Source organism: Apteryx mantelli, chromosome 32 (genome assembly GCF_036417845.1).
Source record: "Apteryx mantelli isolate bAptMan1 chromosome 32, bAptMan1.hap1, whole genome shotgun sequence".
NCBI lineage: Eukaryota > Metazoa > Chordata > Aves > Apterygiformes > Apterygidae > Apteryx > Apteryx mantelli.
Window position 1 is genome coordinate 428,280 of NC_090009.1, and position 19,543 is coordinate 447,822.

At 51.8% G+C, this 19,543-nt stretch overlaps 2 protein-coding genes and 13 non-coding genes across 15 annotated transcripts; 10 read left to right on the forward strand and 5 right to left on the reverse strand.

Annotated features, from left to right (window-relative positions):
* Nucleotides 1-1,333: 1,333 nt before the first annotated feature.
* LOC106482071 (E3 ubiquitin-protein ligase TRIM39-like) lies at nucleotides 1,334-7,488 on the forward strand. The gene is made up of 6 exons (XM_067313771.1): nucleotides 1,334-1,753; nucleotides 3,021-3,116; nucleotides 3,757-3,987; nucleotides 4,714-4,736; nucleotides 5,896-6,011; nucleotides 6,165-7,488. Exons 1-6 carry the CDS (start codon nucleotides 1,334-1,336, stop codon nucleotides 6,677-6,679), a joined length of 1,401 nt encoding a protein of 466 aa, XP_067169872.1. The 3' UTR covers nucleotides 6,680-7,488.
* A 675-nt stretch (nucleotides 7,489-8,163) lies between these two features.
* On the forward strand, nucleotides 8,164-8,235 carry TRNAE-CUC (transfer RNA glutamic acid (anticodon CUC)). The gene has a single exon. It is a non-coding gene; the product is annotated as a tRNA-Glu (tRNA).
* Nucleotides 8,236-8,564: 329 nt separating this feature from the next.
* On the reverse strand, nucleotides 8,565-8,637 carry TRNAV-CAC (transfer RNA valine (anticodon CAC)). Its single transcript has one exon. It is a non-coding gene; the product is annotated as a tRNA-Val (tRNA).
* Nucleotides 8,638-9,121: 484 nt separating this feature from the next.
* TRNAL-CAA (transfer RNA leucine (anticodon CAA)) lies at nucleotides 9,122-9,229 on the reverse strand. Its single transcript has 2 exons — nucleotides 9,192-9,229; nucleotides 9,122-9,167 (listed from the first exon to the last, which is right to left on the reverse strand). It is a non-coding gene; the product is annotated as a tRNA-Leu (tRNA).
* Nucleotides 9,230-9,420: 191 nt separating this feature from the next.
* Nucleotides 9,421-9,493, reverse strand: TRNAK-CUU (transfer RNA lysine (anticodon CUU)). The gene has a single exon. It is a non-coding gene; the product is annotated as a tRNA-Lys (tRNA).
* Nucleotides 9,494-9,784: 291 nt separating this feature from the next.
* TRNAV-CAC (transfer RNA valine (anticodon CAC)) lies at nucleotides 9,785-9,857 on the forward strand. The gene has a single exon. It is a non-coding gene; the product is annotated as a tRNA-Val (tRNA).
* A 241-nt stretch (nucleotides 9,858-10,098) lies between these two features.
* Nucleotides 10,099-10,170, reverse strand: TRNAE-UUC (transfer RNA glutamic acid (anticodon UUC)). Its single transcript has one exon. It is a non-coding gene; the product is annotated as a tRNA-Glu (tRNA).
* A 364-nt stretch (nucleotides 10,171-10,534) lies between these two features.
* TRNAE-UUC (transfer RNA glutamic acid (anticodon UUC)) lies at nucleotides 10,535-10,606 on the forward strand. Its single transcript has one exon. It is a non-coding gene; the product is annotated as a tRNA-Glu (tRNA).
* A 411-nt stretch (nucleotides 10,607-11,017) lies between these two features.
* On the forward strand, nucleotides 11,018-11,090 carry TRNAV-AAC (transfer RNA valine (anticodon AAC)). Its single transcript has one exon. It is a non-coding gene; the product is annotated as a tRNA-Val (tRNA).
* Nucleotides 11,091-11,476: 386 nt separating this feature from the next.
* TRNAV-CAC (transfer RNA valine (anticodon CAC)) lies at nucleotides 11,477-11,549 on the reverse strand. The gene has a single exon. It is a non-coding gene; the product is annotated as a tRNA-Val (tRNA).
* A 1,252-nt stretch (nucleotides 11,550-12,801) lies between these two features.
* On the forward strand, nucleotides 12,802-12,874 carry TRNAV-AAC (transfer RNA valine (anticodon AAC)). The gene has a single exon. It is a non-coding gene; the product is annotated as a tRNA-Val (tRNA).
* A 1,522-nt stretch (nucleotides 12,875-14,396) lies between these two features.
* Nucleotides 14,397-14,468, forward strand: TRNAE-CUC (transfer RNA glutamic acid (anticodon CUC)). Its single transcript has one exon. It is a non-coding gene; the product is annotated as a tRNA-Glu (tRNA).
* Nucleotides 14,469-14,773: 305 nt separating this feature from the next.
* Nucleotides 14,774-14,846, forward strand: TRNAK-CUU (transfer RNA lysine (anticodon CUU)). The gene has a single exon. It is a non-coding gene; the product is annotated as a tRNA-Lys (tRNA).
* Nucleotides 14,847-16,451: 1,605 nt separating this feature from the next.
* Nucleotides 16,452-19,119, forward strand: PATE1 (prostate and testis expressed 1). The gene is made up of 4 exons (XM_067313882.1): nucleotides 16,452-16,504; nucleotides 17,346-17,456; nucleotides 17,993-18,112; nucleotides 18,757-19,119. Exons 2-4 carry the CDS (start codon nucleotides 17,369-17,371, stop codon nucleotides 18,909-18,911), a joined length of 363 nt encoding a protein of 120 aa, XP_067169983.1. The 5' UTR covers nucleotides 16,452-16,504; nucleotides 17,346-17,368; the 3' UTR covers nucleotides 18,912-19,119.
* Nucleotides 16,762-16,834, forward strand: TRNAK-CUU (transfer RNA lysine (anticodon CUU)). Its single transcript has one exon. It is a non-coding gene; the product is annotated as a tRNA-Lys (tRNA).
* Nucleotides 19,120-19,543: the final 424 nt, after the last annotated feature.

Below are 19,543 nucleotides of genomic sequence, written 5' to 3' on the forward strand. Positions count from 1 at the left end.
CACCATGGTCTTGCGGGTCAGTGGGGCTGAATGAATTAGGGCTTTTCCAGGCTAATACAAAGGAAAAACGGCGTCACCATCCTGCACGGACACAACCTCTGCCGCAGCCTGAGGTGAGCATCATATGAAGCCGTGTGTAATACTGAAAACTGAAAGTGGGGAAAGGCTGGTGGGGAGAAAGTGCGTTTGCACACCCGACCGACCCAGCAAGGTCAGAGCAGCTGGAGTAAAGTGATGCTGCAAATAAGAAAGCTGGTGGGAGGGGAGATACCCGTTGCTAGCAGGGTTTTCTCCCAAAATACCAAAGATTGCCCTGAAAACGAGGGGATTATGGGCTGAAGACATTTCTCCCACCGCACAGCAGCTCTCAGGTGGAGGAGGACCCATCCCTGAGCCAACCCAGCGCTCGGCACAGCAAATCACGGCGTTATTTCGTTTATGGGCAAGCTTGGAAGAAAAAGCAAGACTTAAAGTGAAGCGGACGCGCAGCAATTGGTGCAGCCCCGACCCGTGAAAAACGCGGCGTCCTGTTTAAAAGGAGAATCGAAAGCAGCGATAAATGTATTTATAGCCGCGCGTATACTGCCCACGCACACGCAGGCAGAAATGAGGAAGCCGGGAGGACGGCGCAGCAGCCGGCGGTTAGGTATGCGAAATCACGAGCAGCCCAAATTAGCAGTTAGGGTTGCATGGCGGCGGTTTAGCGTTAAGGAGGGAGGCTTAACTTGCGGCGGGGGAGCTGGCTGAGCTGCATCGCCGCGGCCGCGCACCCAGGTCGGTAGATTAAAAGCTCCCTTATTAACGAGAAGCTTTGGAGGGGAGGAGGAGAGCCGCTGTCTGGTCTCGGGTGCCTTTTTTTTTTTTTTTGGGGGGGGGGGGTATCAGCCCGCGCTGCAGAGGTGCAACGTGACACGGGGAAAGGTGCAAATTCAAGGGATAAACTCGGGAGCAACCAGGGAAAAGGTGGGCGGGGAGGGAAAGCGGGAGGCGGAGGGTGATGGATGAAACGCCCCGTCTCCGGGTGCTCGTGCGCACGGGGAGGCTTTGGGCTGGGGTTCCCCCTTCCCTCCGTTTGGAGGGTGGGGGGGGTCGTACGAAGCCGCAGGTGGGTTGCTAACAAGGCTGGCTGTTAAGGATGGTTGTTTTGATCTGCTCTCCTCTCGCCCCGCCACGTCCCCGCGGGGAAAGGCGGCTTCTCCCTTCCCCTCCGCAGCCGTTTAGCGCCGCGCTTTGCCCGGAGCGAGCCCGCGCCTCTCGCCGGCGAATCTCCCCGCTCGCTTTCGGGGCCGGAGGCACCTGCAAGAAGGGCAGCAGCCGCCGGCGAGGCGGCCCCATGGCCTCGGCCGGCCCCGTCGAAAGCTTCCACGACGAAGCCTCCTGCTCCATCTGCCTGGGCTTCTTCCAGGACCCCGTCTCCATCCACTGCGGCCACAACTTCTGCCGCTCCTGCATCACCCGCTGCTGGGAGGAAGCGGAGAGCGCTTTCCCCTGTCCCCAGTGCAAGGAGACGGCCCCGCAGAGAAACCTGAGACCCAACCGCGAGCTGGCCAAAATCATCGAGATCGCCAAGCGGCTCAGCCTGCAGGCGGCCAAAGGAGGCGCCGGCGGGGAGAAGCTGTGCGAGAAGCACCAGGAAGCTCTGAAGCTCTTCTGCGAGGAGGACCGGACCCCCATCTGCCTGGTTTGCAGGGAGTCCCAGGCGCACCGGGCTCACGCCGTGGTCCCCATCGAGGAGGCGGCGGAGGAGTACAAGGTAGGAGGTCCCGGAGAGGGACAGAGGGGGGAGGAGGAGGAGGGAATGGGAGGAAGAAGCTGCTCTGCTGGCAAACATCTAGGTTTCCATGTGTTTCAGTCCACGCTCTGCTTTGCCCCAATGCTCCCCCCTTGCTTACATTGCTGGTTGCTCCTACCAGCTTGAAGCTGTTGGTCCCAGCATCATTATAGGATCATCGTTTAATTCAGGCTGGAAGGGACCTCAGGAGATCATTTAGCCCAACTTCTTGCTTAAAGCAAGGTCACCTATGCTGTCTTGGGCATTTGGGGCGCAGGAGATGCTGCGTGTGGACATGCACCACATTGAATGAGGTGTTACGGTGCGGATGTGCAAGGTGCTTTCACTGCACGTCCACGGTCTGGGCTGCAGTTTCACTGTGCACACGCAAATGCTTTCAGAGAAAGTCAGTTTCACTGCCGAGGTGAAGTGAAATTTGCTCTTGCTGCAAATGTGCGGCAAAGCTGGGTGGAGGGTGGGGTTTCCTCGCGCGCATGCGGCTCAGAGCCCGGCACCACTGTGAACCCGCGGCAGCATTCGGGGCCGGTGCAGGTGCAATGGGGGCTGGTGTCTCTGCACGCTTCCATTGAGCCATGCAAGGCCGCGCCACCTCGTTGCACCTCTGTGGTGCAGGATCCCACCTCTTCGGATGATGCTGCAGCTCTGGGTACATGATCCAGGGCCCTTCTGGAGCTGCACCATCATTTCGGCACAGTGGACTTGCAGCACTAGCGTGGCTCAGCTGCCCGGAGAGTTTGCAACAAGCATGTCCAGAAGTCATGGCTGGAGACCTCCTTCAAGGAGGCCCTGGCTCCTGATGTTAAACCAGAGCTGCTTTCGTTTGTGCTTTCTCAGCAGCTGCCCCGGCTTAAACACCTTTAATTCCCCATCCTGCCGGATCATTTTCCTTCTTGCATCGCTGCCAGTTGCCTGTCTGCAAGCTGGCGGCAGCCGCGGGAACGGCCTGCTCCAGCTTGGGAAAGAGCCCCTGTTTTTTTGTGTGTCATGGCAGCGGGAGAAAGCAGCATTTGTGTCCGCTCCAGTCCTTGGCCCGGGTCTTTCTCTCCCGATATGTCAGGAACATCCCCCTGGCAATGGGAGAAAAATTCCAGATTATCACATTATTAAGCAGGGGAGAATCCAGCAAGTTTGCAGGAGGTGTGTCCAGCTGGGTGGGATTAACAGGGGACAGGGATGGACCTAACTATGGGAAGAAAACGCACTAATGAGATGGTCCTTCTCTACTCAGGAGAAATTCCAGGCCCATGTGCAGATCCTGAAGGATAGGAGAGAAAAACTGCTGGGGCTGAAAACTGCTGAGGAAGGGAAAAGCCTGAACTTCCTTGTAAGCATCTGGATCTTTGTCCTTGGATGGTGGTGGCTTTCTCCCTTTCTTTCCTTTCGGTTGTCCTGCTGGCTGCAATGATGGACATGGAGATACATTGCCAAAGATCACGTTTCTTTGGTCTTCCTTCCTTCCTTTCATCTTCCATGTGGAACTTGGGGATGTTCTCTGCATCGTGGGAAGGTCTGGGTGGTGGTGACAGCCTGTCCCTGGGGTAGATTGAGAGATACTCCCATTTCCCCCATGTATCCTGCTCCTTGCACATCTCAGCAGGCCGGGAATGTGCACAATTTCCCTGTGACAGAAAGGGGAGTCACCCAGTTGCTCTTTTCTTGCCTTGCTTTCCCTTTTTCTGATCCCTTTCCCTGACTCATCTGTTTATGGTTCTGTTTTGTTTCTTCCCCTGTTGTTCAAAGGTCTACAGTATTGCAGGTACAAAGGTGACAGTCCATGGGAAATGCCCATAGTCAGCAACTTCAGCCTAAAAATAGCAAAAAAAAAAAAAAAAAACCCTCAAGTATTGAGCATTTCTCTGCTCTGCACCAGGTTGTGCTGTACTGAAATTTGTCACCCTAACCCAGCTCATCTGCGACCTCTCACAACCCTTCCTGGTCCTTGCGCGTATCCGTTCTTGTTGCAGGAACGGGTGGAAACGGAGAGACAGAAGGTCGTGTCCGAAATCGAGGAGCTGCACCAGTTCGTGGAGGGCCAGGAGCATCTTCTCCTGGGCCGGCTGGCGGAGCTGGATCAGGAGATCGTGAAGAGACAGGAGGAGAACATCACCAGGCTCTCGGAGGAGATCGCCTCCATCAGCGAGGATATTAGAGAGCTGGAAGAGAAGTGTCAGCAGCCGGCATGCGAATTCCTGCAGGTGAGAGCTCAGACCCCAGGAAAGACTGACCAGGAACATGGCTGGTGCCACCAGCCCAGAAGTCAAATTCACTCTAAATACTCTCTTTTAAAGCTTAAAAAAAAATCATCATATTAAATACATAATTTTCTTAAAACATAACTTTCTTGATCACAAACGTGGCCCAGCTATCCACATGAATGTTTTAAATCAAGTGCGATCTCCTTGGGTGACCACGCATTTCTGAGTATGGGATTCATCTACCCAATTTGCAATGTCTCCATCCAAAACCATTACCTTTATACTTCATGGAGGAACAATGGGCGCTTTCTGGAGGCCATTCATCTTCCCTTTAGCTAATCATCCAAACAGGGCACCCAAACTCACGTACAGGCACTAGTTAACTCTTCCCGCAATTTAAAATGTTCAAATACGCCAAAGCGGTGGTGTGCATTAGTAGTGATGATGCCCTTACTGAAAGGGAAGCGATATGAAAGGCTGTGGGTGATGGAAGACAACCACAAAGAGCATCTCATTAATGTTGCTGCGACCTCGCCTAGCCCAGCAGCAGATCTGCAAATGCTCTGCAGGCAGATCAATATTTTGGGGCTCATTTTGGACGTGGGGAAACACAGGAGTGCCTCATTCCCCAAGGTCAGCCTACAGCCCTGCGGTAGATGCTTGTTGTTAACTATCAGGTTGACTTTGCTCTGACCTCATCTTCCTTCTCTCATCTTTCCCTTCTAGGACAGCAGAAGCATCTTGAGCAGGTTTGAGGCTCCTTCTCGCTTGTTGTGATGTTAATGTTGTTTATCTCTACGGTGGTGGCACTGATGGACACCGAAATCCCAGCCCCTTATGACCCCCACGTGCTAGGTACTGTAAAGACACATAGGAAAAGGCTTGAACACAGCAAAAGGTGCTGAGTCCAAGTGGGGTGCTGGAGATCAGCCAAGTGTATCAGGTGGGATGATGGTACCTCCAGCTCTGCTTTAGCTTCTCCTCTATTCCCTACATCAAAACTGTCCATGCTGGTTTCTGTAGGGTGTGGGATGAGCTCTCACACCTTGCCTTTGTGAGCTGGTCAAAAATAGTCCAGCAGTCTTAAGATGTCCATACGTTAAATACTGATGAGTGCTTCCAGGTGGAAGGGAACCCTGGGTGAACTTCCATACCAATAACAGACCTCTTCATGAATAATGTTCTTTGGAAATAGATTGAGAAGGTAGATTATTTGGAAGAAAAAACAAACAAATAAGGAAAGATGATATTTATTACCTGCATTTCCCTTGGCTTCAAGCATTGCTGGTCATGCTAGAGAGCCTTTGCCATCCAGGGACCTTTTAGGGCATGATGCTTGGGAACTGAAGCAGGGCTGTGGGATTTGTGCAGACCATCTCTGAGTGCTCAGGTGACTACAGCTAAGCTAGCAGAGACCGCTTGCCCAGGGTCATATCAGGAGAGCCAAGCTGAGGGCTCCTGATTCACTGAGCATTTGGTTGCACTAAGGAAACTCAGGGGGAGAAGTTCAGGCTTGGCTGAAGCAGGAGGTTGTGACAATGTTTTCTCCTCACTTTAGAAGTCTCCAGGGCAGAGAGCTGGTTATCCCGGCCCCTTTGTGGACAAAAGGAGGGGACTTGCAGGGCATGATTCATTTGACCTGTTTTATCACATACTTCTGAATGAGATGAGTCATGTCTCTCCAAGAAAGGCAAAGGCTATGTAGGCATTAGCTGAGGTGAAAACATTTACAAAGTGAATGTGTGCTCTGGGTCAGCAAATCCTTCTCCAGGAGATTAATGACTTCCCTGGGGCCAAGCCTTCGCTCCAATCCTATTACAAAGCTGCTCTTTATATGAAAATTGCTCAGGGTGTAATGACAATTATGAGCGAAGGCAGCATTATCAGAAAGGTCTCGTTTCTTCCTAGGCTTGAAAAGGAGGATGTCCAGAACTCAGAAAAGGTCTCACCAGAGCTGGAAGAGAAACCCACGGGTTGTCCTCAGAAAAATATTGCTCTCAAGGAGATGTTGATGAAATTTCAAGGTACAGAGTGGGCTTTGAGATTACACGTGGGTCTTTTTGCAGCAGGTCTAAGTAAGGCTGCCTCAACTAGGGATGAACATCTCCATGGCGTTGCACCAGGACCTTACTTCTAACACTGCCTCCAACGGTCACTTTCTTTCTCGCTGTTCCCAGTAAGCCTCACCCTGGATCCAGAGACGGCACATCCCCGCCTCGTCCTCTCCGAGGATCGGAAGAGCGTGAGATGGGAGGACACGCGCCAACCTGTGCCCGACAACCCCAAGCGATTCGACGCTTCCCGCTGCGTCCTGGGCTGCGAGGGCTTCAGCGCGGGGAGGCACTACTGGGAGGTGGAGGTGGGCGACGGGGAAGCCTGGGCCGTCGGGGTGGCCAAGGAGTCCGTGAGGAGGAAGGGACGGATCAGCGTCAATCCGGAGGTGGGGATCTGGGCTATGGGGCAGTGCGGGAGCCAGTACCAGGCGCTCACTTCTCCCACCATCCCCATCTCCCTGCTGGCTCCCCCCAAGGCGATCGGGATTTACCTGGACTACGAGGAGGGGCGAGTGGCATTTTTCGACGCCGACAACGAGGCGCCCATCTTCACCTACCCGCCGGCTTTGTTCGCAGGGGAGCGAATCCTCCCTCTGCTCTGCCTGGGGAGAGGGTGCCAGTTCACTCTCTCCCCCTGACCGCTCCGGGGACATCCTCCGCTTGAGCCTCGCTCGCAACGGTCTGGAGACACCACAGGGTCCTAGCACCCCAGAGGTGGATTTTGGGAGCGTGGAGAAGGCACTGTCCTGCCTAGCACAAGCAGGATGGCAAATTCTCCTTCCCTATCATCTAACTCAGCAAGAAGCATCTGCTGTTGCAGAACTGGTGGCACATGGGAGGAGGACTGCTCTACTGGCAGAAGACTTTGCCAGCAGTGCAGCTAAGCTGAACCTATGCTGATTCCCAAAGCGATGGACCCAGATTTCCTTCTCCCTACCTTCTCCTGGGTGTTTTTGCTGTTTGTTGGACCCTTTGCCCAGCTTTTCTGGCTCGCTGAGCTTTCAGGACGTCCCGCTGCAGCTGCGCGATGGAACCTCTCCCTTTAGATGCTGCGGATGAAGATGTGCAAGCCTGGAGAACGCAAGGAGTTCAGGATGGTTTCAAGCTTTTTTGCAGTCTTTTACACAGAGGTGGTCAGCTAAGCCAACAGCGAGGTGGACAATGCCTGATCTTGCAGAAAGGCTACCGGTACGACATCAAATCAATATCCAGACCCCCAGTTTGTGTTGGATCAGTGCTTAGTGCTGCATGACAGTCATATCTTTGCTCTAAATGCATTGCAAGGATTCGCCTCTCCAGATGTAGCCATGCAGCCTGCAATCCCTCTCGAGTCAACGGAGAATGACAGGAAGGGTGTAACTGAGCTCATCTAGAAATGGGTCAACAAACCATGTGTAGGAGATTGTCTAGGTGGCATGGAGGCAAGTCTACTGGAGGTGCCTAAACCCAAGAGAAATAAAGCCTTCTCAAGGCAGTGTTGGTTTTAACCTCGTATCGAACAACAGCCTCAGTGCCAGCTAGTGCCTAAAGGTTAACTGGGAATGTAAGGAGGAACCCAAAGGCGATAGAGGATGCTCACGCGAGCAAGTGCTTCTGCCTGCATCCGCTTGGTTTCAAAAAGCTCAGGTAGGGAGGGATTCCTTTGAAACCCAGTTGTCGAAGTCATTTGGGTTGGGAGGTGGGTATCGAGGTCTAGTCTGGCAAAGAAATCGGGGGCCCTGAACTCCCAAGAGCTGCAGCGCCTCAGTCAGAGTTAGGAGCCAAACTGTTTTCCAGGACCAGCAAAGCAAAGCTGGTTCCCCAATAAGATGCTGTGTGCAAGGGTGGGCCTTAGTGGTCTGCCATGGGGCTTTCTTTCCCTATGTCGAAGAAACACTTGGGTGAGGGGAAATCTAATTTCAGTGTCCCTGGGAGAAGCTGGGCCACTGTTTTCCAAAGGAAAGTCATGAGCTGACTCCTGGTATGTAATTGCTACTGGAGATGCACGTTGCCACCGAGGTGCTAAGGTGAAATAACGACGGGGAAGGGGCCGAAAATAGATGGGACATAAAGGAAAAATCATCGAAATAGAGCAGTTCTTGATAGCTTGGAGGCTGCAAAGTGCAATGAGTTGTGCATGGGCTCCCTGGTGGTCTAGTGGTTAGGATTCGGCGCTCTCACCGCCGCGGCCCGGGTTCGATTCCCGGTCAGGGAAGATCGTTTTTGTCTCTTTTCAGCTCCCCCTTTTTCAGGGAGAGCTTCTCATACTAGGAAAAGAAGCATCTCTTCCTTTTCCTGCTTATTGCGTCCTCTTCCTTCGCTCATTAACTCCTTCCTTCGCTCATTCCCATTCCTGCTTAATGCCCCTCTCCATTTGAGAACAGCTGGGCATAGAGGTGTGCTTTGGTGCCAAGAGGCACAACACCTGCCTTAAAACGCGGGCTGAACTGGAAAGGCAGAACCTCTTTGGGGAAAGAGGAGAGGAAAAAACAATAAAAAAACCCAGGAGGACTAATAATAATTTAAAAACAAGAAAAATAGAGGTGTTTCTGCCCGGTTTCGAACCGGGGACCTTTCGCGTGTGAGGCGAACGTGATAACCACTACACTACAGAAACGCACTGTTTTCAGATTTCTTCCTGTCCCCTTCGTGATCCAGCTGTTTCCCTAAATTTGGCCCGAGATTTCTCCCAAAAGCATCTTCCTCGAGACACCGCTCCTAAAGTCATACTAGAGGCCACGGCGAGGCTTTGGCCATTTAATTGCGCTCCGGGCGATTGCTGCCGTGGCGGTTCGCAGGTCCCTGCAGTATTTGGAAGAGCCCCTTGTCCAAAAAATACAACCAGCAGGTAAAAAGGTTTAGGGTTCCCGATGAAAACAAGCTGCTTTTGTAGCTGACCAGCGAGTTCAGTATAAAGATGGAATGAGTCCCATCAAAACCGCTGCCCTTCTCCACCGTCGCCACCGCTAGAAATGTGCTGAAAGCCCCCGCGTGGAAAACTCCTGTGAAACCGATCATCTTCGGGCCGTGATTTCGTAGCTTCGGTGATGCAGGTGCAAGAAATCATTTTGTGGCCCCCCAAAAAAACCAAAAAATTGACCTGTCAGGAGTGGGATTTGAACCCACGCCTCCATTCGGAGACCAGAATACCCAGAGAAAGGAAGGCAAAGCCTTGAGTCTGGCGCCTTAGACCACTCGGCCATCCTGACGGTGAAAAAAATTGCTCAGAAAAGGGAAAATATCCCCGCCGACACATTTGGTGGGGTTGTTTCAGTGCTGTGTTTATGCTGGAGTTACCGGAGGCTGCAACAGCCGATTTGGGAGCGCAGGGATGGAAAAGAAGGAATTGCATCAGACTGCTCCGTGGGAGCATAAAAAGGGGAAGGATACGAGACGCAAGCGCCCAACGTGGGGCTCGAACCCACGACCCTGAGATTAAGAGTCTCATGCTCTACCGACTGAGCTAGCCGGGCACATTTTTTTCCTAAAATTACTTCTTCTTTCCTATGCTATGTATTAGCTTCAGTCTCTTTTTCCTCCTGTTCCGGAAAACCAAGAGAGTGACCGGGAAGGAACCTCCCTGTGAAATCTTTCCTGCTTGGATGGTTTGAATGCTAGAAATAGCAGCTCTGAGAATCCGGAGAAAACCCTCTTTTTTGTGAGGGTTTTTTTTTCACCCGTGCTTTTGTACCCGGGGACCCGGGTGAGTTTAAACGCCAGGGTAAGAGTGAGGGGCCAGGGAGGGGGAAAAAGGTGCACAGGTGGTTTCTGTAGTGTAGTGGTTATCACGTTCGCCTCACACGCGAAAGGTCCCCGGTTCGAAACCGGGCAGAAACATTCCTGGGAAAGTAATTTTTGCGACTTTTCGGGAGAGATTTGGAAGTCAGCGGCTTACACTATTCATTGACTAGAAGGACAAATAGCTGCTGGAGAAACATTTCTCTTGCAGAAATAGCTCGGCAGTTTTAATCTCCGATGGGTGTTTTGGGGGAATAACAACTAAACTTTCTAGCAGACGTAAATCAAAGACATTAAAAAGGGTAAATATTGCTGAATTTCGGACAAGAAAAGCCTCTTTTTCCCTGACCGGGAATCGAACCCGGGCCGCGGCGGTGAAAGCGCCGAATCCTAGCCACTAGACCACCAGGGAACTTACATTTTCGTTTTTTCTGTCAATCTCATCTTTTATTTTTGCACATTTTTGGGGCCTCTCCTGCAAAGGGCAGGAGGAAGGGCTGTGGCAGCGCCAGCTTCATTTTCCCGGCTTTCAGCAAGGTCCCAGGGAGAGAGAAAATCCGCCAGGTTTCAGGGCAGAAAACAGAAAATCTGGATTATCCCCACCGGCACCAGCGTATTTCTAGCGCTCTTTGGCCCCGAAGTTGCCACCTCGTGTTAGCTTAGTGGGCCCAAACTAGCCACGTCGGGGTCGGGCTTGCCCAGGCCGTGCCCTGATGGGTATAAACTGCCCCTTTCTCCCGGGCGAGTGGAAATAACTAAAAATCCTTTTTCAGTTCTCCCTGGTGGTCTAGTGGCTAGGATCCGGCGCTTTCACCGCCGTGGCCCGGGTTCGATTCCCGGTCAGGGAATGGTCTTTCATTAAAGAAAGCGAAATCTTGGAAAATTATTATTTTTCCCTTGCCTTTCCTCCGGGAATGGGATCCCGAAGGACTTCTCTGCACGTAGATATTGTCACATCCAGGAGGTGATGCACTGCCTGCTATCCCAGCAGCCCCCCATCATGAGCTCATGTTCATGCTGCCACCTTGCTCAAAATGAAACATCTTCTCACCCCCAACGAAGCAGGCAATGGCTACAGAAATGACTAATTCTTTAATATTAACAAATCAGAGGGGGCTCAGGACCTCGGGAGAGCTCTGCACCGATCCCCCGCTCAAAAAAATCAGCTCGATCCCGTCGCTCATGGCTGTGTCCAGGTGGGATTTGAAGACTTGATTGGAGCCACCTCTGGAAAGGATGCTGCAAGGTGCGCAGAGCTGGTTTCTGTAGTGTAGTGGTTATCACGTTCGCCTAACACGCGAAAGGTCCCTGGTTCGAAACCAGGCAGAAACAAAGCTTTTGGTTTCTTTTTTTCTTTCTTTTTAAAGCGTCTCCTCCTTTTACTTCTTTCAGAAAACTCCATTTCAAATGCAGAGCAGTGGGGATGAAATACAAAACGCAAAAGACCTGGCTCCATTCCCTCCCAGCCCGGTGAAACCTTCTGTTTTCTATACCGTGACGCACACATGTATATGGGACTTAATGGTACTATCCTGCTTCTTGCAAGAATTTAGCAAAATTTGACAGCAGAACGCATCCTGTTTTCTTTCCCGTGGGTTTATTACCATGGAGGAAACAGAAACAAAACCCGGACCTGATCAATGCGTTGCCCGGAACTCAATGAAACAAGAGGCTGTAGTTTTCCATTTTCCCAGGACAAGGAGGGAAAAACAGCACCTTGTTTCTGCCCGGTTTCGAACCGGGGACCTTTCGCGTGTGAGGCGAACGTGATAACCACTACACTACAGAAACCCAGTGCGTACAGCTCCTTGCACCCTCTCTGCAGGAGGATGAGGCAAGGTCTCCCGTGGCCACCCCAAACACCCACCTCTGTCTCTTCCACCCTTGCTACCCCCCCAGCCCACTCCCCCAGCAGGTCCCACCGCTGCACCCGAGAAGAAGTGCAGGAAGGATGATGGACCTGGGGAGCGGGCGCAGCTTTGGGTTGAAGCCCGAAGCTTGAAGTCGCACGGGCAAAGGAAACGGGCCCGGAACAGGCGGGGTTGCGGGCTGCGTTGGAAGGAGCACGTTGGAGAGATGGAAAAGCTGCTGAGTCGCATGTGGTGGCGTTTCCCAGGTGGGTTTGTGGTGCCTGGAGCAAATGCCCTGGAGATCCTGGAGCAAATGCCGGAGATCCTGGAGCAAATGCTGGAGATCCTGACTCTTGCAGATATGATGCAAAATAATAGAGCTCACCCAGTTTCTGTAGTGTAGTGGTTATCACGTTTGCTTCACATGTGAAAGGTCCTCGGTTTGAAACCAGGCGGAAACACTATTATGGTTTTTACCATCTCTGTCCTGGGGAAAATAGAAGAGCCAGGCCATTTGTGAAGTCCCGTATGTGTGGGGACATTGACTCTGGTCTCCCCGGAGAAGGTTCCCTGGCCGCCCTCCTCCTCACCACAGGCGAAGTGGTGAATGAGCAGAAAAGCAGCCTGTGGCTCCCAAATGGAGCAAGGCTGGTAACTCCAACTCCTTTTCCTGGTGTCTCCCTGCTGCATGGTCCTTTTTTTTCCCTTCCATCCCAGTCTGTGCAAGGCTGGGGAGGAAAGGCCCATCCTCACTGCGAAGGTCGCATGATTTCTCCCCAGGCGTGTTTTCCTCGCCTTTAGCGTGAAGCCAGGCTTTGGCTGCAGTCTCCTTGCTTTGTTGGAATGGAAATAAAGAAAAGCAGCTGTAATCAGAGCATTTTCCCTGGCTGTGAAGCAAAAGGTAGTCTACTCACCATCTTCTCTCCAGGTAGAAGGGGCTGCAAACAGCTTCAATGCGAACAAACCTTGTATTGAGTTTCTCTTGGTTGTGTCCCTTGCTTTGACCATCCAAAAGAGCCCATGAAGAACCCACATGGGTGTTGACGAGGAGGGAGCGATGTTTTCCTTGTCTGTCCTCCTGGGGAAGAGGAAAAGAAGGGCAAACAGATGTGGAGAGTGTCATTGGGAGTGGAGGAGCTCCATGAAACAGCCTGTTTCCCACCGAATATGGCCTCCAGCAGGTATCTCTGCAGGTTTCTGTAGTGTAGTGGTTATCACGTTTGCCTAACACGCAAAAGGTCCCTGGTTCGAAACCAAGCAGAAACAATGCTTTTTTCGGGGGGGGGGTACCCTCCTTTTGTTTACCCTGCATACGTAGACATAGGTGGGCAAGCATCTTCTCAAACCTGTTGAGACAGCAGCATTTGTTTCCCATCCATATGCTCCATCTATCTAGAAAGACATGATGGCCTTGGAAAACCTGACATCCTTCCATGATTTAACGTAGTGGTTATTCCTGGGCAGTTAGGAGCCCGAGCCCTCTACGAAGGGAGTGAGATGAGGCCTTCATCCCAGGACTCCTCGGCACTCAGAATTGCCAGTGGTTGCTTTTTGCATGGATGCAGAGGAATAATTTGCATTTATATGTTTGCATTGGTGAGGCTTTGAAGGATGCTGTTTTGGCAGCTGTTTCAGAGGCATCAAATGTCTTCATCCTTCCATCACTAGTTTGGATACAGATAAAGGTGACTCTGGGCAAATCTTAGGTGTCATGTCCTCAGCTTATACATATACTGTGGGGACTGGAAAAATTGTGGCATCTCCATCCTTGGAGATACTCAAAATCCAACCAGACATGGTCCTGGGCAACATGCTCCAGTGACCCTGCTTGAGCAGATGGCCCAGATGATCTCTAGAGATGCCTCCAACCTCGGCCACCATGTTTTCCTGTGACCTACAGCAGGTTTTTGGCTCATGTGGAAGGACCAAGGGCCCTGAGGGTGCTAACAGGCATTAATTGCTCTGAGCGGCCCCACCTGGGACCCACACTCACACCCTGCCCATGGCCCAGGGGCTCTATTTAAGCTCAGCCCTGAGCAATCAGCCTCTTACTAGCTCTGTTGGAGGAGCTTGACTGTCACATCCAGTTTCTTTGTTCTAGTTGAGTTTCTTCCCATCATTTCACCTGTCAGCTTGTGCCGTGGTTTGTCTCAGCTCATTTCTCGGGCATCGTATCCAAAGTCAAAACCAAGTGGTGAGTGTCTCCTCCCTTCCCCCAATGAGTTTTGCATGTGTCCAGCCTGTGTCCAAGCTGGAAAATAAGACTTGGGTAGAGGGGGGACAACTTTGCAGTCACATGTTGCTGCTCCTGCATGGATTTATTTGTTTGCTGGACGTGATCTAGAACAACAGCCGAAATCCCCGACTCTGTGTTCAATAAACTCTCTGGAGCACAACACACCGCTGTTAAAACTAGGTTCTCCCTTCCTTTCCCCATCTCTGCTGAGACCCGTCCCTTTGCAGTGAAATCACGATCGACTGGTGCCCGTTTTTCCGAAGCCCGGTCCCAGGAGGACTTCAAGGTGTTGGAGAAGCCACCAAAAAGGGCCCACCGCTGGAGGGCAGCAGAAGACAAGCCCAAGGACTTTCACGTTGCAGGAGGTTGGGTTCTTAAAAGGGGGCGGGGGGGTCTTTTTGTAGGGAAAACGCCGGGGACCCCTCTGCGTTGGATGCAACCCTCCTTTTTGCGTTCTCACCCCCGTGGGGCCAGCAAAAAGCAGCTCCGACGGGTCCCCCCGGGAAACCCCTAAATGTGGTGTTATATCCGGGCAAAATACTCTGTATCTGCTCCCTGGTGGTCTAGTGGTTAGGATTCGGCGCTCTCACCGCCGCGGCCCGGGTTCGATTCCCGGTCAGGGAACTCGGGTTTCTAGGCTTTTTTTCCCCGCTTTTTCTTTTTTGCCACGCACTTTCCCACCCGTGCTATGCGGGGCATCCAGGCTCTCCATGCTCTCGCCCTCCTCTGCTCCCCACTCGCGCGTTCCCCGTGTGGGACCCGTGCCTGGAAAGCCCCCGGGGCAGAGCACGGGAATTTGCGCTCCAGCTGCAACAAGTTTTGCCAGGTCGCAGCTTTTCCCCCCTTCTCCCCTCCCCGGCAAATCCGCCCTTTTGCCCATTGCACCCCGGGCTGCCGCCTCAGGGCTGCACCATCCCTTTTTTTCGGTGGCCCGGCTAGCTCAGTCGGTAGAGCATGAGACTCTTAATCTCAGGGTCGTGGGTTCGAGCCCCACGTTGGGCGCGTCTCCTTTTCTTATTCCCCCCCCCCTTTTTTTTTCCTTCGTGGCCAAAATTCGGAGCCATTTCACACAAGAAGAAGCGCAAAAAAAAAAAAAAAAAAAATCTGGTTTTTTTATCTCCATGCTGTGAGATAAAATGGTAAAGTATGAGGAAGGAGTTGCACCTGCCTGGTGTCATAGGGGAATGGAGTGGCCTCTGAATGTTCATTCCCTTTCAGCAAAAGGGAGGAAAAATCCCTTTTTCTTCTCCTTTTCTCATCCCTTCCACCAGTTGCCTCCCTTTCCTGCTCTTCTGTGCTTTCATTCAGTCTCCAGCCTTGCAGGGTGATTTCTCCCTGCTTCTGTCTCAAGCCCCAAGGCTGCGTTGTCATTTATTACTGCTCTCTGCAGGCTTTGCACAGAAATAATGGCTCCAATAGTATTTTCCTGGGGATTTTTGCAAGCTGCAGTTTCAGCTCCTTTCCTGGCCTGACCAGGAAAGTGTGATTCCACGCTCCCCCTCGGAGTTGTATGGATCAGGATGTGCAGCCAGTGCATGAGGATCCAAGCTGCCAGCAGCTTCCTCCTCGCTTCTGAGCACCTTGAGCAGTTAAATCTGGCTTCACGTTTGGAGGAACGCAGGTATCATCCATATTTCTGCTGTTGGCACAATACCGGCTGCATAAACATCATGCTGGGTTGTTGCAGGTGAAGCCAAAGAGCCCGGAAAAACTCTTGGACCAGGCAGGCAGGTTTCTTGGAATTACCTCCTAAACCAGCAATTAAATATGTCATTACTTAAGGCTGTAACTATCCAGATTAAACTCTCTGCAACAGAGATTTGACCCCCCTGGGACTAGGCTCTGTTATGAGCTCTGTTTTTTTAAGTGCCCGCAGATTGCATCAATTCTTTAACTGCATACATTAAGCTCATGCATTAAGCAAGCAGCTGCTGGCGTGGGTTGCTAGCTGGCTTTCAGCTACCTGCAGCCAGCCTGTTTGGTCCCTACAGCATGTTGTTTGGCCAGCTGCTGCACTGCTGCGGTTCGCACCTGTCTGTATTTCTAAAAGGAGGCAACAACCCTGGTGCACAAGAGCTTTTTGGCTTGCAGGAGTCCAGGAATGGTGCATTTTGGTATTGCTGCAGCATGGAAAAAATAGTGGTGGGCGCGAGGAGGATGGAAACAACAAAAATGCAAGAGAGGCAGGGAGAGAGTAGGAAGCGCTGAACCTCTTTTTGTGCAAGTCCCACTTGCAAGATTAATGAAATGCAAAGGCCAGGCTCGTGTCCTGCTAGTTGCTCCAAGATTGGGTGAATATTTGCCTGCCCTGGGCTGGTTCAGCTGTTTTTTAGCCTTTTCTCTACCGCATGAAAAAATTGCAAGGGCCGCATGGAGTGAGATAAGCCAGAGTGTGGTTAAACATGATGCTGAACAAGGGAGGGAGGACTTGCCTAAATAATGAATGCCTTCGTGTCCCGGAAGGATTGTCCGGGCTCGCTCAGGAGCTGTGTTTGCCCAGGTGCACATGAAAGCATTGTTCCAGCTGAACAATATCCCCCGGCGGTCCCGAGGTCGTTCAGGCCCTGGGTCAGCCCCGGCGCGGGAGGAAAGGGGCTATAAAGGCTGCGGCGATGCCCGGGCAGGCGGATGCTCCGACTGCAAGCGGGAAGCAGAGCCTGGTAAGAGCCTTTTTCCGCTCTTGCTTCGGGTTTTACGGCTGGGGGCTTTTTCTTCTTGCTTTTTCTTGCTTCCCTCCCCGCACATCTCCCTCCTGCTGCAAGGTTTCGTGGCAGCCGGCACCACCCAAACATACCCTCCTATATCAGCTTCCACTTATTTTTATATCGCTATTTTTGTACCGATAAACTTTCTACTCTGGGGGAAAACGAATTTACAACCTCCTCGAGACACGGAGCAAAGAAGCTGTTTTACGGGAGCCCGGCTAGCTCAGTCGGTAGAGCATGAGACTCTTAATCTCAGGGTCGTGGGTTCGAGCCCCACGTTGGGCGACTTTGTCTTTTGGCTCCCTCAACCCTTTTTCCTTTCCTGCGTTAGTCTCTGTCCAAAGCTGTCTGCTTCTGAGTATGGAAAATTGCCGGGACAGGGAATTTTCCAAGGGATGTGCTGGCGAAATGGTTAAAAAGCCCACCTGCTTTTTGGTGGAGGTGAGATAGAGGGGGAGGGATGCCTGAATCCCAGCTGTTTCTAAGCAAAAGGCGGAGAAAAATGAAGAAATGTGGGGGGTTTTTTTCCTTATAGGATAATTATATTTTGCCTGGGAGCTTTCTGCCTTTTCCACCCTTCTCTGTTTCAGCTGTTTAAAGGTGCTGGAGGATATACGCTTCAATATACAATATACTTCAAGTTTCTCTGCTTTTTTTTTTGTCCCCAAAGGGGACATCGCCAACACTTGTACTGTGAGATTTTACGTCTGATCAGCTCTCCCCCTGCTAGAGAGCTGGACATGGATGAAATTCATTATGAGGATTAATAAACTGCCTGAGCCATTTCCATTTGCAGATTAGTCCACACTGATTTGCCACATGGAGCTGGGAGGTCGGACCATGTTCCCCTTTCCCACCATGAAGGTGCTCTTCGTGGGGCTGGCTGTGGTCCTGTGCATCGGGGTTGGTAAGCGGAGGGTCACAGTTCAACGGGATGCGATAAAGGGCAGAAACACTTAGAAATGGCTGTTTCTCTCCACTGACTTCCAGGGGAGCTATTAAATGTGAAGATATCACCTCTAGGTCAGGCATCTCTTGAACCGTAGGTCGCTGGATCCTGGGCTAGATGTGCATATGGTCTCACCCAGAGAGCTGTTGTGATGGTTGTGCTGTGGATAACCCCACCCCAGAGCTCATTTCCAAATTTCTTCTCCATGGGTTGGTGGTTTGGTCTGGGGTCTATTTACCTATGGCCACAGCTACATTTGAGAAGCTCTGCCAAGATCGGTTGTGTGTCCATAGGCATCATCTGCCTCTATCCTAAGGTTCGGGGTCTATAAGAGTGAAGGTGCTGCTCACTCCCTTCCCCTGGAGGGCTCTAAATCTTCTCCGGAGTTGCCCCAATCTTATTGTAGGGCATTCAAAGCAATTGCAAAATCCCCCACAACTCCGCTGTTGTAGAAGGGAGCACGGGCCTCATTGCATCTTCTCTATCTGCTGTAGTCGAGGCTCTTCAGTGCAAGGTCTGCAAGTACAAATTCCCCTTAATTGGATGCTTCCATGGAGCGAACGAGACGACCTGCGAGCGGAGAGAGAGATGTGCCATCATTAAAACTTTCCTGGGTACGTATGGGTCAAAATTGGGTGTTTTGTTCTGTTTGGGGCTTGTCCCCTTATGTATCTACTTGTTTTGGAAGACCAAATGCATTAGCAGAACGAATGAGGAAGCAATGATGAGACGGTGATGTGGGAAAGGGTTAAAGCAAGGGAAAAAAACTTCCTTTGGGAACGCTTCCCTCAGTGGAGGTTGTCCTATGTATGGTGAATAAGTCTTTTTTTGGCAAAGGACTTGCTGCCTCTTGAAGAGGCTGCATGAGTCTTGCCTGTCTCCCTATCTAGATCTTTCTTTCTCCTAATTAATTTAAAACAAATCAGGTGTGGTTTCCATTCTGGTGTGCTATTTAATGGGATGATTAGTCCCTGGTTAACCTCAAAGTCCACCACAGGGCTTGGTTAGTTCAATGCCACTTTTTGCACCAGCTGGTGTGTGTAGTGATCCTGACAGATGTAAGTGTGCGGAGATGGTGTCTCCTCACACCTAGATGCCAGACAGATCATCAGTCACCTGGTTTTGCTGCAAAGAGGAGGCCACGGAGCATGGCTGCAGTGTGGCATCACCATCTGGCCTCGCTCTTGCTCAAACCCTGAGGATGCTCTACCAGCAGCACCTCCTAATCATGGTCCTTCTCCATCCACCGTCCCTGCAGGGAAGGTGACGCTCTATTACCAGCAAGGCTGCACCTCGTTGTTGAACTGCGGCAGAGAGCGGCCATCGGACACCGAGTCCCGCCTGAAGTCCCTGTACGCCTGCTGCGAGACGGACCTCTGTAACGAAGAGTGGCACGAGGACCTCTCGGACTAGCCCACGGTGGGGACGGGATGCTGGGCTACGTGGCCCCTGGCTCTAACGCGGTACGGCCGTTTTGACGCCGAGAGCTTTAGATCTAATCCCGAAGGGTATTGCTTTACGGCGCTAAATTAGGACAGCTGGATCCAGTCGCTCTCCAGGGCTCCCCTGTGCATCTGGCCTCTTTCTGTTGCAGCTCTGTCAATAAACCTGCAGGCCTATAACCGGCAGCAGAATTTGGCTCGTCTGTATGTTTTCCTTCTCCAGACACTTGTATTAATAGCTCTTCGCATGCAGCGTTCCTGATGGTCTGGAGGCAGCCTGCGCCTCTGAACATAATCCTGCTACTAAACCCCCAAGGGCAGGCCAAGGTGGTTTTATTTTCCCCTGGTTGCATCCCATTTCTCCTATGGGTGCAGGGCTAGGAACTTCTCGTAGTGTTGTCTACCACCATGGGTTGCAAAGGAGAATGTTTGGGGTCCACCAGATGCTAAGAGAAATAAAGGGCATCTATTTCAGGTATTTATTTCACCCAGGTTCACCCAAGGTTCCTTCAGTGTCCAACAGAAGTAGATGCATTCATCAGCAGCCTTGGAGATGGGATGAAAAGCCTAGCTCCTTCCTCGAGCCCCTGTTCCTTCGGAGGG